The sequence below is a fragment of the Bos indicus genome, chromosome 8, assembly GCF_029378745.1.
Source record: "Bos indicus isolate NIAB-ARS_2022 breed Sahiwal x Tharparkar chromosome 8, NIAB-ARS_B.indTharparkar_mat_pri_1.0, whole genome shotgun sequence".
Taxonomy (NCBI): domain Eukaryota; kingdom Metazoa; phylum Chordata; class Mammalia; order Artiodactyla; family Bovidae; genus Bos; species Bos indicus.
Window position 1 is genome coordinate 67,150,715 of NC_091767.1, and position 13,482 is coordinate 67,164,196.

General features: G+C 45.1%; 1 protein-coding gene across 1 annotated transcript in view; it reads right to left on the bottom strand.

The window, feature by feature from the left end:
- SLC18A1 (solute carrier family 18 member A1) overlaps positions 1 to 13,482 on the bottom strand; it is a 56,385-nt gene that overhangs the window by 26,538 nt on the left and 16,365 nt on the right. Inside the window, exons 6-11 of the mRNA XM_019965718.2 lie at positions 11,773 to 11,856; positions 10,816 to 10,908; positions 8,447 to 8,536; positions 8,168 to 8,211; positions 4,014 to 4,074; positions 3,837 to 3,932 (exon numbers count right to left, since the gene is read on the bottom strand). Of these exons, the coding sequence (XP_019821277.2) occupies positions 3,837 to 3,932; positions 4,014 to 4,074; positions 8,168 to 8,211; positions 8,447 to 8,536; positions 10,816 to 10,908; positions 11,773 to 11,856 (468 nt within the window). The remainder of the gene's footprint in view (positions 1 to 3,836; positions 3,933 to 4,013; positions 4,075 to 8,167; positions 8,212 to 8,446; positions 8,537 to 10,815; positions 10,909 to 11,772; positions 11,857 to 13,482) is intronic.

Consider the following 13,482-nt stretch of genomic DNA (forward strand, 5'->3'; position numbering starts at 1 on the left):
CCTTCAGTAAACATTCTCTTTATGACAAAACTGCTTAGTCTCAATCCCCTTTCTTGAGATATGGATTGTCTCCTGACCTGGTGACCATTATTAATCCCTTGTTCCCTTGGTAATGGTTGCTGTACATTTGGTTTTCTGATCTTTATCATTGTCAAAAGAAATTTCTTGTACAAGAGCCTATATATACTCACAGAAAGATCATTAAAGCACCTTTGCTCCATCAGAGCTTCAGTCCCCGTGTCTTTCTTTCTTTCTCTCTCTCTCTCTCCCTCCCTCCGGCTCTCTCTTTCACTTTCTTATCATCGACTCCGGACCACCAGGTTCTGGTCCATTAAAGGACCCCAACAAATAGGGACACTTGCCTATGGTAGAGACTTCCAGAGGGCTCAGGATTTGGGAGGGCAGTGGGAAATTGGTTCAGATTAAGATATCTCTGAAATATGAGAATAATAATTCCTACCATACGGGCTAGTAATCGGGCATAAGTGGCCATTAACGTAAAACAACCGTTTGGCAAGGCTCCTGGAACAGAGTAAGCGCCCCCCTGAGTATCATCCTTAACCAGCACCACCATAACCAGTGGGTAGCATGGTCAAGACTTGAACCCAGACCTTCTCCCTCTGATGGCAGGTGCTTCCTCCACCCACAGCAGCAGTGTGGCAGCACAGATGGCTCTGGCATAAAGAGCTGCATGGAATCAGCAGGATGAGTTTCCTTCAGTCTTACTAGCTTCCCTCTCTCTCTCTGTATGGAGAGGAAACAGTGCTGTCTAATATAAACTGTCATGATGATTACAAATAAACCGAAAGTCAATAATTCACCAGTTACTGGCTGATGTCTTGTTTGCTTTTAATATCCTCTTCTATGGACTGGAGGCAAAACGCACCTTGATATATTTGTCTAGTCTATCTGTGCAGGTGGCAATCTGTTTCAAACTGTAACCATGTAACCATGTATTTATGTTTCATTGTTTAAAAAAAAAAATGGTATAGCTACTCAATTGTTTGAGGCTTCCCAGGTAGCTCAGTGGTAAAGAACCTGCCTGCCAATCCAGGAAATTTGGGCTTGATCCCTGGATCAGGGAGATCCCCTGAAGAAGGAAACAGCAACCCCCTCCAGTATTCTTGCCTGGGAAATCCCATAGACAGAGAAGCCTAGCGGGTTACAGTCAGGGGTCACAAAAGAGTCAGAAATGATTTAGCAGTTAAACAACAACAACCACTCAATTGTTTACCTCATATCTGGAAATGGGCACCAGCAGGAAGAGCACAGGCCTGCTAGATCAATCTCCTTGACATCGTTTCAAGTGACATGGGATTTCCTGAATGATATTTTCCTCAACCAAGGTGGCTTGTTCTTTAGGATCTGAGTGTAACTGGCAATTCATTAGCATTTTGTGCAAATGAGGTGTTCCATACTGTATCTCTACAGATATATTATATTTCACAGCATATCTTCAAGGGTTGGGGATTACACATAGCTGTGACTGCTAAAGTGATTTCAACAAAAACAATTATAAAAACAGAAATGGGTTTTATTTCCTGAGTATATACTGTATCCCAAGTGCCATGTTAATGCTTTTAGAATATGTGTGTGTGCGCGCTAAGTCGTGTCCAATTCTTTATGGCCCCATGAACTGTAGCCTTCCAGGCTCCTCTGTCTATGGGATTTTCAAGGCTAGAATACTGGAGCGGGTGGGTTGCTGTTTCCTACTCCAGGGTGTCTTCCCAACCCAGGGACAAATCTCTTGTGTCTCCTGCATTGGCAGGCAGATTCTTTACCACTAGCGCCATCTGGGAAGCCCTTAGAATACATAAGTCTATTTAACCCTGAAAACAACCAGAAAAGTGCCTCCATTTTTACAAATGAAAAAAAAAAAAAAAAAGTGGAGTTTGAAGACATTAAGTAACTTATCCAAGGACACACCCAGTAAGTGGTCGAGTCAGGATTTCAACGCAGGTGGGCATATTTCCAAAGCCTGAGCTTTTTCCTCCACTGGGTGAGAGTAGTGGACACAGAGCGGGCTACTTGGAGAGTGTTCAGCCACAGGCTACAAATTGTTCCTCCCAACAACTTGGAGAGGGGTCTGCATGGAGAGCAATCTTTTTCTGTGTGGTCACTGACGCCATATCAGCATCATCGGGAAACTTACCAGGAATGCAACTTGTTTCTACTGAATCGTTGGAAGGGAACTGCAATCTGAATTTTAATACACTCTCCAGGAGAGAATCTCTGTATTTAGACTTACAGATGCAGAGGGCACTGAAGAAAGTTGTAAGGGATGGTGGAGGACAAGAACTCCTCAGTCTCTCACTCACTCTCCTAAGCACTTTCTACTGCAGCCTTGCCTGCTCAAGGCACTGTCTGACATCAAGCCTGTGCACTTCATCAGATCTCACCAGCCTCTCTCTCTGTTTCTTTGTATCCTGAGCAGAAACAGTGCACCCTAACAGAAACTGTCAGGGTGATTAAAAATAAACCCAAAGTCAGCAATTCACCAGTTACTGACTGATGGCTAGTTTGCTTTTAATATCCTGTGGGGTGAAGAAGGGCTGGGGAGGGCCCATTCTGAGCTATGGTTGGTGGCCCGTCTGCCCAAGAGCCCAAGCATCTTGGGGCAGGGGATGTTTATTTGCATTGAACACCAACTCAATTAACTGTCATGGTCAGAGGCAGCTGCAGCTTGGAAAAATCCAATTTGGCGCTAAGAGTGCAGCTGGGAGCCTTGCTTAGCATGGTCCCCTAAAAAATTAGATTTAGTGCTTGTCATTGCACATTAAGCTATATCAGGTCCTTATCCGTTCCCCCTCTGGCCACATAAGCGCTCCTCCCAGCAGTGACTGAGCAATTTGCACATAACCTTCTCTGTTGACTTTCCTTAGGCTTCCTGGAAAGATCCAGGGCCTCCTCCCTCAGATGACTCATGAGGACATCTGTCCGTGGAGCAGAGGGGGCTGGAGGCCCCCCTCACAGTACAGTGTACTCCATTAGCAGCTTTCTAGAGGTTAAAAAAAAAAAAAAAAAAAAAAAAGCAAAAGGGTAATCTGGGGGACAGTGAGTGGGAAAGATGAAACTGTAAGATTGGTCAAAAAGTCCATTTGGGTTTTTCCATAACACAGAAAAACCCAAACGAACTTTGTGGCAAGCTCAATATCAATGATGGTGATGGTGGTAGTTGCTAATATTCTACAGGTAAAAAGCATTTTCACAGATTATATCACTTATTCCTCAGTTGTTCAGTTGCTAAGTCGTGTCCAACTCTTTGTGACCCCATGGACTGCAGCACGCCAAGCCTCCTTGTCCCTTACTATCTCCTGGACTTTGCCCAAGTTCATGTCCATTGAGTCAGTGATGCCAACCAGCCTTCACATCCTCTGCCGCCCTCTTCTTCTTTTGCCTTCAATCTTTCCCAGCATCAGGGTCAAATTTACCCTCTGAACTCTTAGTACTCTGATAGCCATTTTAATGATAGGAAAGTGAAGCTCAGAAAGCTGACGTGATTTGCACAAGTTTGCATAGCAAATTAATGGAGCAGAAAGGAAAAGCCAAGGTCGTCTGACGGGCAGTCATTCATCCGTACAGCTAGGTGAGTTGCCCCTCTATCACCCCTGTCAAGCCCTCCCATTCTGTGTACTGGGGACTGCTTCTTGAAGGAACTGCATACCCAATCAGGCTAGACTCACAGATGCAGACAGGAGAGATAATTTGATGAGGGAAGAATGCTGTCCCTCTATGACTCTCAAGATCTGGCCCTGATGATGCTTACTGATAGCCTCAGAAAGGGTCCCTGGCCCATACCTCTGCCAAAATTCATGTTGAGGACCAAGGTCACTTACCTAGCTGCCACTCAGGAGCACACATGGTCTGCAGCATCCAAATAGGCAGTGTGGGCTCCAGCATGGCCACGCCCATGTTGGCAAGGCAGATGGAGCCTGGGGAGACAGTCCAGTGAGCCCCCCAGGCAGTCCTGAAGCTCAGACCCTCCCTCCTAAAGGAAGGCAATGTCAGCTTACCTGCAGCCACCAGGATATAAGGGTCTCTGAGAAGCGTGAGGAGTGGAGTCCCCTTGGCACTCTGAAAACACGGAAAACAAAAAACTTCATCTCTACAGTGTATACGCCTCTCCTGTTTCACAGAATCCGAGAGCACGCAGGCAGGACCGTAGAGACCACCTACATCAGCTCCCTTACTGCAGAGGTCAGCCACCCACAGGTCACAGAAGGAGAAGTGATGTACCCAGTGTCACAGAGTGAGCTGGTGGCAACCACATGGCCCCTGTGTGAAAGGCAGTCACAAAGGGTGGGACAACATATTCCAGACATAAGTCCTGCCTTCAAATGACCACCAAGCAGATCAGAATGGGTTGTCAGCAAGGCTGCCACTGGGCAACAGGTGTCTGGATGCCTAGCCCCTCCACTGATCTCCCCAGAACTGACATTTATCCAGGGAGAACCACAGGCAAATCACTGAGTTCCAGAAGTGAGCCCAGAGGTGACAACTCACAGAGCTGCTCGGGCCTTCTGAATGCTTTGTTCTGACAATGCGGAACCATACTGGACTGGCATTACCAAAGAAGCCTGAACATATAGATTAAAATGTCAGCCTGAATGTCCAATGATAACATGCCTGTCCTTCAAAAAACTCCATTCCAGCTAAATTTAGTCATCTACCTTCCTTCCAAGCACACCAGCAAGCCCTTTGGTCATCATGGTTACCTTTCCCTAAACTCCCTTCCTCCTTTTTCCAATAGGTCCAAACCTCAGGCATTCATCAATGTCAAGCTTAAATGGCCCCTTCTTATCCACAGTGTTCCCTAACTCAGTAGCTGGAACTTTTCTCTCTTAAACTTCCTAAGCACTATGTCCTAATCCATGGTATTTACCACTTTCTATCTTGATTTAATGGTGAGGAGATACCCCTCGTCCAAGGTAAGGAGCAATGGCTGTGCTTTGCTGGAGCAGCCGTGAAGAGATACCCCATGCCCAAGGTAAGAGAAACCCAAGTAAGATGGTAGGTGTTGCAAGAGGGCATCAGAGGGCAAACACACTGAAACCATACTCACAGAAAACTAGTCAATCTAATCACACTAGGACCACAGCCTTGTCTAACTCAATGAAACTAAGCCATGCCCGTGGGGCTACCCAAGACGGGCAGGTCATGGTGGAGAGATCTGACAGAATGTGGTCCACTGGAGAAGGGAATGGCAAACCACTTCAGTATTCTTGCCTTGAGAACCCTATGAACAGTAAGAACTGGACATGGAACAACAGACTGGTTCCAAATAGGAAAAGGAGTTCATCAAGGCTGTATATTGTCACCCTGTTTATTTAACTTATATGCAGAGTACATCATGAGAAATGCTGGACTGGAAGAAACACAAGCTGGAATCAAGATTGCCGGGAGAAATATCAATAACCTCAGATATGCAGATAACACCACCCTTATGGCAGAAAGTGAAGAGGAACTAAAAAGCCTCTAGATGAAAGTGAAAGAGGAGAGTGAAAAAGTTGGCTTAAAGCTCAACATTCAGAAAACGAAGATCATGGCATCTGGTCCCATCACTTCATGGGAAATAGATGGGGAAACAGTGGAAACAGTGTCAGACTTTATTTTTGGGGCTCCAAAATCATTGCAGATGGTGATTGCAGCCATGAAATTAAAAGACGTTTACTCCTTGGAAGGAAAGTTATGACCAACTTAGATAGCATATTAAAAAGCAGCGATATTACTTTGCCAACAAAGGTCTGTCTAGTCAAGGCTATGGTTTTTCCAGTGGTCATGTATGGATGTGAGAGGTGGACTGTAAAGAAGGCTGAGCGCCGAAGAATTGACGCTTTTGAACTGTGGTGTTGGATAAGACTTTTGCGAGTCCCTTGGACTGCAAGGAGATCCAACCAGTCCATCCTAAAGGAGACCAGTCCTGGGTGTTCATTGGAAGGACTGATGCTGAGATTGAAACTCCAATACTTTGGCCACCTCATGCAAAGAGTTGACTCATTGGAAAAGACCCTGATGCTGGGAGAGATTTGGGGGCAGGGGGAGAAGGAGATGACAGAGGATGAGATGGCTGGATGGCATCACCAACTCGATGCACATGAGTCTGGGTGAACTTCGGGAGTTGGTGATGGACACGGAGGCCTGGGTGCTGCGATTCATGGGGTGGCAAAGAGTCGGACACAACGGAGCGACTGAACTGAACTGACAAGATTATTGGGCTTCCCTGATAGCTCAGTTGGTAAAGAATCCGCCTGCAGGAGATCCCAGTTTGATTCCTGGGTTGGGAAATCTGCTAGAGAAAGGATAGGCTATCCACTCCAGTATTCTTGGCTTCCCTTGTGGCTCAGCTGGTAAAGAATCTGCCTGCAATGCGGGAGACGTGGGTTTGACCCTTGGGTTGGGAAGATCTCTTGGAGGAGGAAAAGGCTACCCACTCCAGTATTCTAGCCTGGAGAATTCCATGGACTGTATAGTCCATGGGGTCACAAAGAGTTGGACACAACTGAACGACTTTCACTTTCACAAGATTATTAATTGCACCACTATTCATATCTACAAAATATTGGAAATTACTGAAATGCTCAAACATAGAAGACAGCATAAAACATGGAATGTATACAATGGTATGCCAGCCAGAAAAGGAACCACTTTTTTAAAATATGTAGAACATTACCATCCAAAAATCAAAATTATTCAAAAAAGTACTAAAAGGCAATCATTTCTCTAGTCATACTTTTGATACCACAGGGGTGGGGCTTTCATACCAAGGAATTCTCCAGTTCTCTGGACCAACTGAGTGTCCTGACAATTCAATTCAATTCCAATACTAATTACTTGCCTGCAATGCAGGAAACCCAGGTTCGAACCGTGGGTCAAGAAAATCCCTGGAGAAAGGAATGGAAACCCATTCCAGTATTCTTGCCTGTGGAATTCCACGGATAGAGGACTCTAGCAGTCTACAGTCTCGGGTGTTGCAAAGACTCAGACATGACTGAGCAACTAACACTTTCACTTTCACAGTGTGGACCCCACAGACTGAACCCCACTTCAGACACCAATCACAAGTAGCGTGGAGAAATCAAAAGCTTTACAGACAAGCAAAAGCTGAGAGAATTCAGCACCACCAAACCAGCTCTCCAACAAATGCTAAAGGGTATTCTCTAGACCAGAGAAGGCAATGGCATCCCACTCCAGTACTCTTGCCTGGAAAATCCCATGGACGGAGGAGCCTGGTAGGCTGCAGTCCATGGGGTCGCTAAGAGTCAGACACAACTGAGCGACTTCACTTTCACTTTTCACTTTCATGCATTGGAGAAGGAAATGGCAACCCACTCCACTATTCTTGCCTGGAGAATCCCAGGGACGGGGGAGCCTGATGGGATGCCGTCTATGGGGTCACAGAGAGTCGGACACGACTGAAGTGACTTAGCAGCAGCAGCAGACAGGAGACACAAAAACGGTGTATAAACTCGAACCCAAAACAATAAAGTAAATGGCAATGGGATCATACTTATCAATAATTACCTTAAACGTAAATGGGTTGAATGCCCCAACCAAAAGACAAAGACTGGCTGAATGGATACAAAAGGATACCAACAGTATTGTCTGACTTGGCTACAAAATCAAGATCTTTGGATCAAACTTTCCCATATTGTCTGTACTTTCTTATCTCTCTTCATGGTCTGATATGAATGTCTCAGAGCCATCTCTGTCTTGGAGTCAGATAAAGACCAACTCTGATTTTAACTGCTACAGAATGACAGTCTGTAAGGCTGCTCTGGGGGGAAATGTTATTTGGATGGCCTCCAAGGTCCTCTTTACCTTTGAGATGTTAAGATGTTATAACTATGAATACTCAGGTCCCAGTGTCATTGTCATCCTGGTTCTGAATTACTATATATGACTCAGTAGTAGTGGCCGTCGTCGTCAAAGGTTTCTCTGACTCTTTATAAGGCCCTTCCCCCATCTTGGTCCAATATCAAGCCAGACTTCCTCCCCGGCCCCCACACGATCCTAAATATGACCCTCTTGGGAATCCAGGACAGTTCTAGCTTTCTCCAGCTCCACTCCCCTTTCTTCTTGTGGCTTAATAGGGATGGTCCAGGCAAGCCTGGGTCACTGCACTCAGCCATTCTCTCTCTATCAGCAATGGAGCTTGGTATTCACTCACCTCAGGAGAGACTTTAGAAGGCTGTAGGATGCAGAGTTGGAGTGCTAAGAAAGGAAGAGAGAGAGAACTAGTTCAGTGTGTCCACTTACTAGTTGGAAGATCCAATGATGGCCACGTTGTCAGTACTCTGCTCCTTACAGAGCTAATTCCCTGAGCTGCTTCCCTCTTTCTTACAATGGGGCAGCCCCCGATCCACCCAGACATGTCTACCCGGACACCACAACATAATCCATTTCCAACCTGACTCTCACCTGTCTGGTGCCTCTTATGGTGACTCACCTCCATCCAGAAGAGCCAGGAAGGCCAAGATGAGGAAGGGTACAGTCTTCCCCAAAAACACATATGTCACACTTCCAAAGGGAGCCCCTACTGAAAAGGAAAACAGCCATGGATTCCAGAGGTGAGGACCAGTTCCCAGGGAGCATGACCCATTCATGTTAATCCAGTGAGCACTTCATGAGGGCCTGCAAGGGGCTGAGCCTTGCAGGAGAACATGAGCCTCTGCAGATTCAGAGATGAAGAAGATCTACTTTCAAGGGGTTCAGTTTCTAGTGGAAGAAATGTGTGAGTAGGCATAGCGGGGTGGGGGGGGTGACCCAAATAATTAGAACATGATGAAAAGTAAAGGTTCCATGTAAAGAAATTAAACTCTAATAATAAAAATAATAATTAAAAATTTTAAAAACTGGGGAAAGAAAAGTAAAGTTTCCATCTGCAAAATGCCAAGTAATCATAGTGCATATGTGCTCAGTTGCTTCGGTCATGTCTGACTTTTTGTGACCCTATGGACTGTAGCCCAACAGGCTCCTCTGTCCATGGGATTCTCCAGGCAAGAACAATATAATGTGTTGTATTTCCTTCTCCAGGGGATCTTCCCAAACCAGGGATCAAATCCACATCTCCTGCATTGGCATGTGGGTGTTTACCACTAGCACCACCTGGGAAGCCCATGTAATCACAGTAGAGTGAGTTCAAGTGGTCATAGGGGCTTTGTTAAGTAGTTAATACAGGTGAGCATAAAGCATGTATGAAGAACACAGAGGTGTCAGAAAAAAGAAGTGTGGATCAAGAAGCAATTTAAGAAACTCCCTGTCATTAGAATAGGACTTTTTGGGAGACCAGGAGAGTGGGAACTTCTGGTGGCTCAGCGGTAAAGAATCCACCTGCCAATGCAAGAGATGTGGGTTCAATACTTGGGTCAGGAAGATCCCCTGGAGAAGGAAATGCAACCCACTCCAGTATACTTGCCTGGAGAATCCCATGGACAGAGGAGCCTTGTGGGCTACAGTCCATGGGGTCACAAAGCATCAGACACAACTTAGCAACTAAACAACAACCCCGTTACTAAAATAGGAGTGTTTGGGAGACAGAAGAGTGGGAAAGGTTGAGACTGAAGAGCCAAGGGCTCCATGTGTGCAAATAAAGCATGTATTTGGTCTTGTGGGCAAGAGGAAAGCACAAGTGCTTTTCTGGTGGGGGAGGACCACAAGCTCTGGGCATAGGAAGCTTCTTCCGGAGGCACCTTGGAGGAAGGAGGCAACATACAGATTAGGCAGGCAGCTGATGCCATGTTCTAAGTGAGACGTGAAGAGGAACTGGCCTTGAGCAAGAAGGATATAGGGGGCTTATTCATTTGGGAGTGAAAGGTGATAAAGGAGACAAGGAGGCGCCCAAGTTTTAGCTTGGATGTTTGGGGAAGCGGATACTAACACAGAGTAGAACTTTGGTTCCCTGTCCTCACCATGGGGGTAAAGAGTAGGGCCAGGGGAGAGATGCTTGGTGTCTTCTTCTCAATTAGCTTGCAAACTCTTAGAGGGCAGGAACCACATCTGAGACCTCTGAGCTATATGCCCTTTGTGCTAGCACTGTACTTGGCATGTACATAATGCCCTAGGAAAGACTGAGGGCAAGAAAAGAGGTGACAGAGGATGCGATGGTTGGATGGTATCACTGACTCAATGGACATGAGTTTGAGTAAACTCAGGGAGATAGCAAAGGACAGGGAAGCCTGGAGTGCTGCAGTCCATGGGGTCACAGAGTTGGATACAACTTGGAGACTAAGCAACAACACAGGGTATATAATATGTACTCAGTAAAAGTTTGTGTCTTGTTGGACTAATCGAGTAAACTAGATTCCGAATGAACCTCAAAGAAAGTATAACCTTAGGATTTGGAGCTTTGGATTCGAGCCTAGAAAATCTGAGTCCGTATTCTGGCTCTGGCATTTCTTGGCCGTGTGACCTCGGATGGCTGTGAACCTTTTTAATCCTCATCTGTGTAATGGGGACAATCATTCCTCCTTCACACTGTGGTGGTGAGGATTTAAAAAAGATTATGTATATATTTAGCACAAAATCTGGCAAATAGCATGGTCCCCAGTTGAAAGCACTGGCCATATATGGAAGCAGAGATGAGGCAGCAGCTGCTAACATGTGAAGATTCACTTCCTTGAGTAGACTAGGTGTCTGGACCATTCCCAGCCCCTTATGGGCTATTCAGCTTCTTAAAGGGAAAGAGATTCTGCTTTCCCTGGGCAGAATTTCAGAAGGAATCAAAACATGGTTGGACAGAGAAGGCAGGAAAATACTGTTTCCTTAAAGACCTTAGAAATATCTGCCTCCTGGAGATATCTCCCAGGTGCCACTCACCCAGCACTCCCAAGGCCAGGCCCCCCAAGGCAATTCCCATGGCCCGCCCTCTCTCGTGGTCATCAGTGTAGACACAGGCCAGCATCCCAAGACCTGAAAGGAGAAAGGCAGCAGAATTAGCATACTGTCTCTGCCAGTCTCACGGAGTCCTTGGTTTCGGCCCTATTATATCTCCAGGAGTCATCTTAACTAGAGTTGGAAGGGTTTTACAGAACCTAACTCATAGTACTTTACACATACTGTCCCCAAGGGTCCCCCAAATGCCCACATGACTCACCCCTTCTGCTCAGAATATTATTGGAAGTGCAAACGTCTCTGAATGCAGAATACCATTATCCAATGATCCTGTATTTCATATCACTTTATCATTTCCTGGTACATTTCCCTGAATCCATGGATAGGGAGTAGGTCAAGGGAAGGAAAACCCATGGATACAGAACACTGCTCTATTCAATGAAGGTGCCCATGGAAGAGTATGAAAGCACCTAGGAGTGTGGGCTGGGCTCTTACTTCCATTTATTTACATGTACAATGGCATAAAATCTCTGCTTCATAGGATTACATGAAGTCATGTATTTGATAATACTTTGCAAACTGGGATGTTGTTACCAATAGTATCAATATTACTGTTTCTATAATACTGTTCCCCATTAAGAGGGGAACAGAGAAAAGACCACAAAGTGGCATTAAATTAAAACCTTGCCGACTGCACCTTTTGCCTTGGGCTTGGTCTGACCTGAGTTAACTCAACCTAAATATTACCAGAGAAAGTTACATCAGGCTTAGGGATTTACAGGCCCTGACAGCAACTCTATAATTATCTTGTTTTTAAATCACAACTTCTGCATTTTCTGATGATAGTTTCCTTAATTTCTTCATATAAATTGTATAGGGTCTGAAGGTATTAATAGTAAGAGATGGTAAGAAATGTGTGTGTGTTTAAGATGTCAGCATTACCTGCAACAGATGAAAATGAAGATCCAATGCCTTGAAGAGTTCGGGCCACAAAAAGCAGAGTATAGGTACCAGAAAAGGCAAACACTGGGCAAAGAGAATAGCAAGAATTCCCCAGTTAGCAAATGGCCTTTGATGGTCTGGCCACCAGTAGATGGGCTCATGATATTACAGACATGAGCCATTATGCTCATGTTTTAATACAGAGGGATTACTGCTCCTTGTTTTCAGAGCTGCTCTTCTAATCCTCTCCCTTAATTAGGATTGCATTATAATTGACATAAAGACTGAGAAACCAAAGAAGCATAAACTGATGCACCACATGGTGGACAGATGGCTGGGTGCCCACATTTCCTGCTGAAAGCCCAACATCCTGCCCACTGGAGTCAGGGCTGAACATGTAACCCAATGCCCTGGACTGAGAACTAGTCCCTAGACCCTACTTTTGGATTCTCCATATGCAACGACCTGATTTGATCTTTGCCATAGCTGGGTCCTATTGGGTCATCTGGAGTGGGAAACAAAAGCTATGTGTACTTGAAGGTCCATGGGTATTGGGTAGACAAGAATATCTTGTGATTCAATCGGATCCTTCCCCTCATATTGGAAAATCTTTTAGCCAAGTCAGATCAGTGAGTATTTATTAAGTAATACTGACCATGCAGCTGTGCTGGACTCTGCAGCAATGTGAAACAGAGACCGCCCAGTTCATGCCCTTGAAGAGATGCAGTCTACTAGAGACTAACAAGCACGTGTGAAACTGAGAGCCAAACAGGAGTATGTTATCAGAGACTAAATTACAGAGTGTTAGAGGTAAGGTTGATGAGTCCAGACATGTCTCATCCCAGATTCTAAGACAACACTGCAGAAAGGGAGAAGACTTGCTTCCAAAATGTTTGCATCAGCAATGTTGAACCCCTTTGCCCATTCATTACAATGGCTGTGCTTATAATCTTCCCCCATTACCTCCCCACATGATCACACCGTCTCCCAAACATGCAAATGATTGGCCTCTTCCCGGCCACACTTCCAATGATCTCTCCCAGGCTTTCTGATTTCAATCTGTTCAAGGTCTGTTACCCCTGTGTCCTCTGAAAATAGTTAGACCAACTCATCCCTGTTTGCCCAGGACCTTCATGATTTTATTTTATTTTTATTTATTTATTTTATTGGTGTATAGTTGCTGCTTTACAATGTTGCGCTAGTTTCTGCTGTACAATGAAGTCAATCAGATATATATAACACACACACACATGTATTTCCTCCTTCTTGGACCTCCTTTGCATCCACCCATTCCACCCATCTAGGTCAAGAGGCATGTGAAAAGATGATCAACATCACTCATTATTAAAGAAATGAAGATCAAAACTTCAATGAGGTATCACCTCACACTGGTTAGAATGGCCATCATCAAAAAATCTACAAACAATAAAGGCTGGAGATGGAGTGAAGAAAAGGGAATCCTCTTGCGTTGTAGGTGGGAATGTAAATTGTTACAGCCACCATGGAGATCAGTATGGAGATTCTTTAAAAAACCGAAAATAAAACTACTTTATCTTATTTTATTTTTTTGGCCACATCTCACAATATGTGGGACCTTAGTTCCCCAACCAGGGAATTGAACCTGTGCCCCTTGCAGTGGCAGCATGGAGTCCTAACCACTGGACCACCAGGGAAGCCTCTAGGACCTTTTTTTTAGGTTTTAAAATCAAG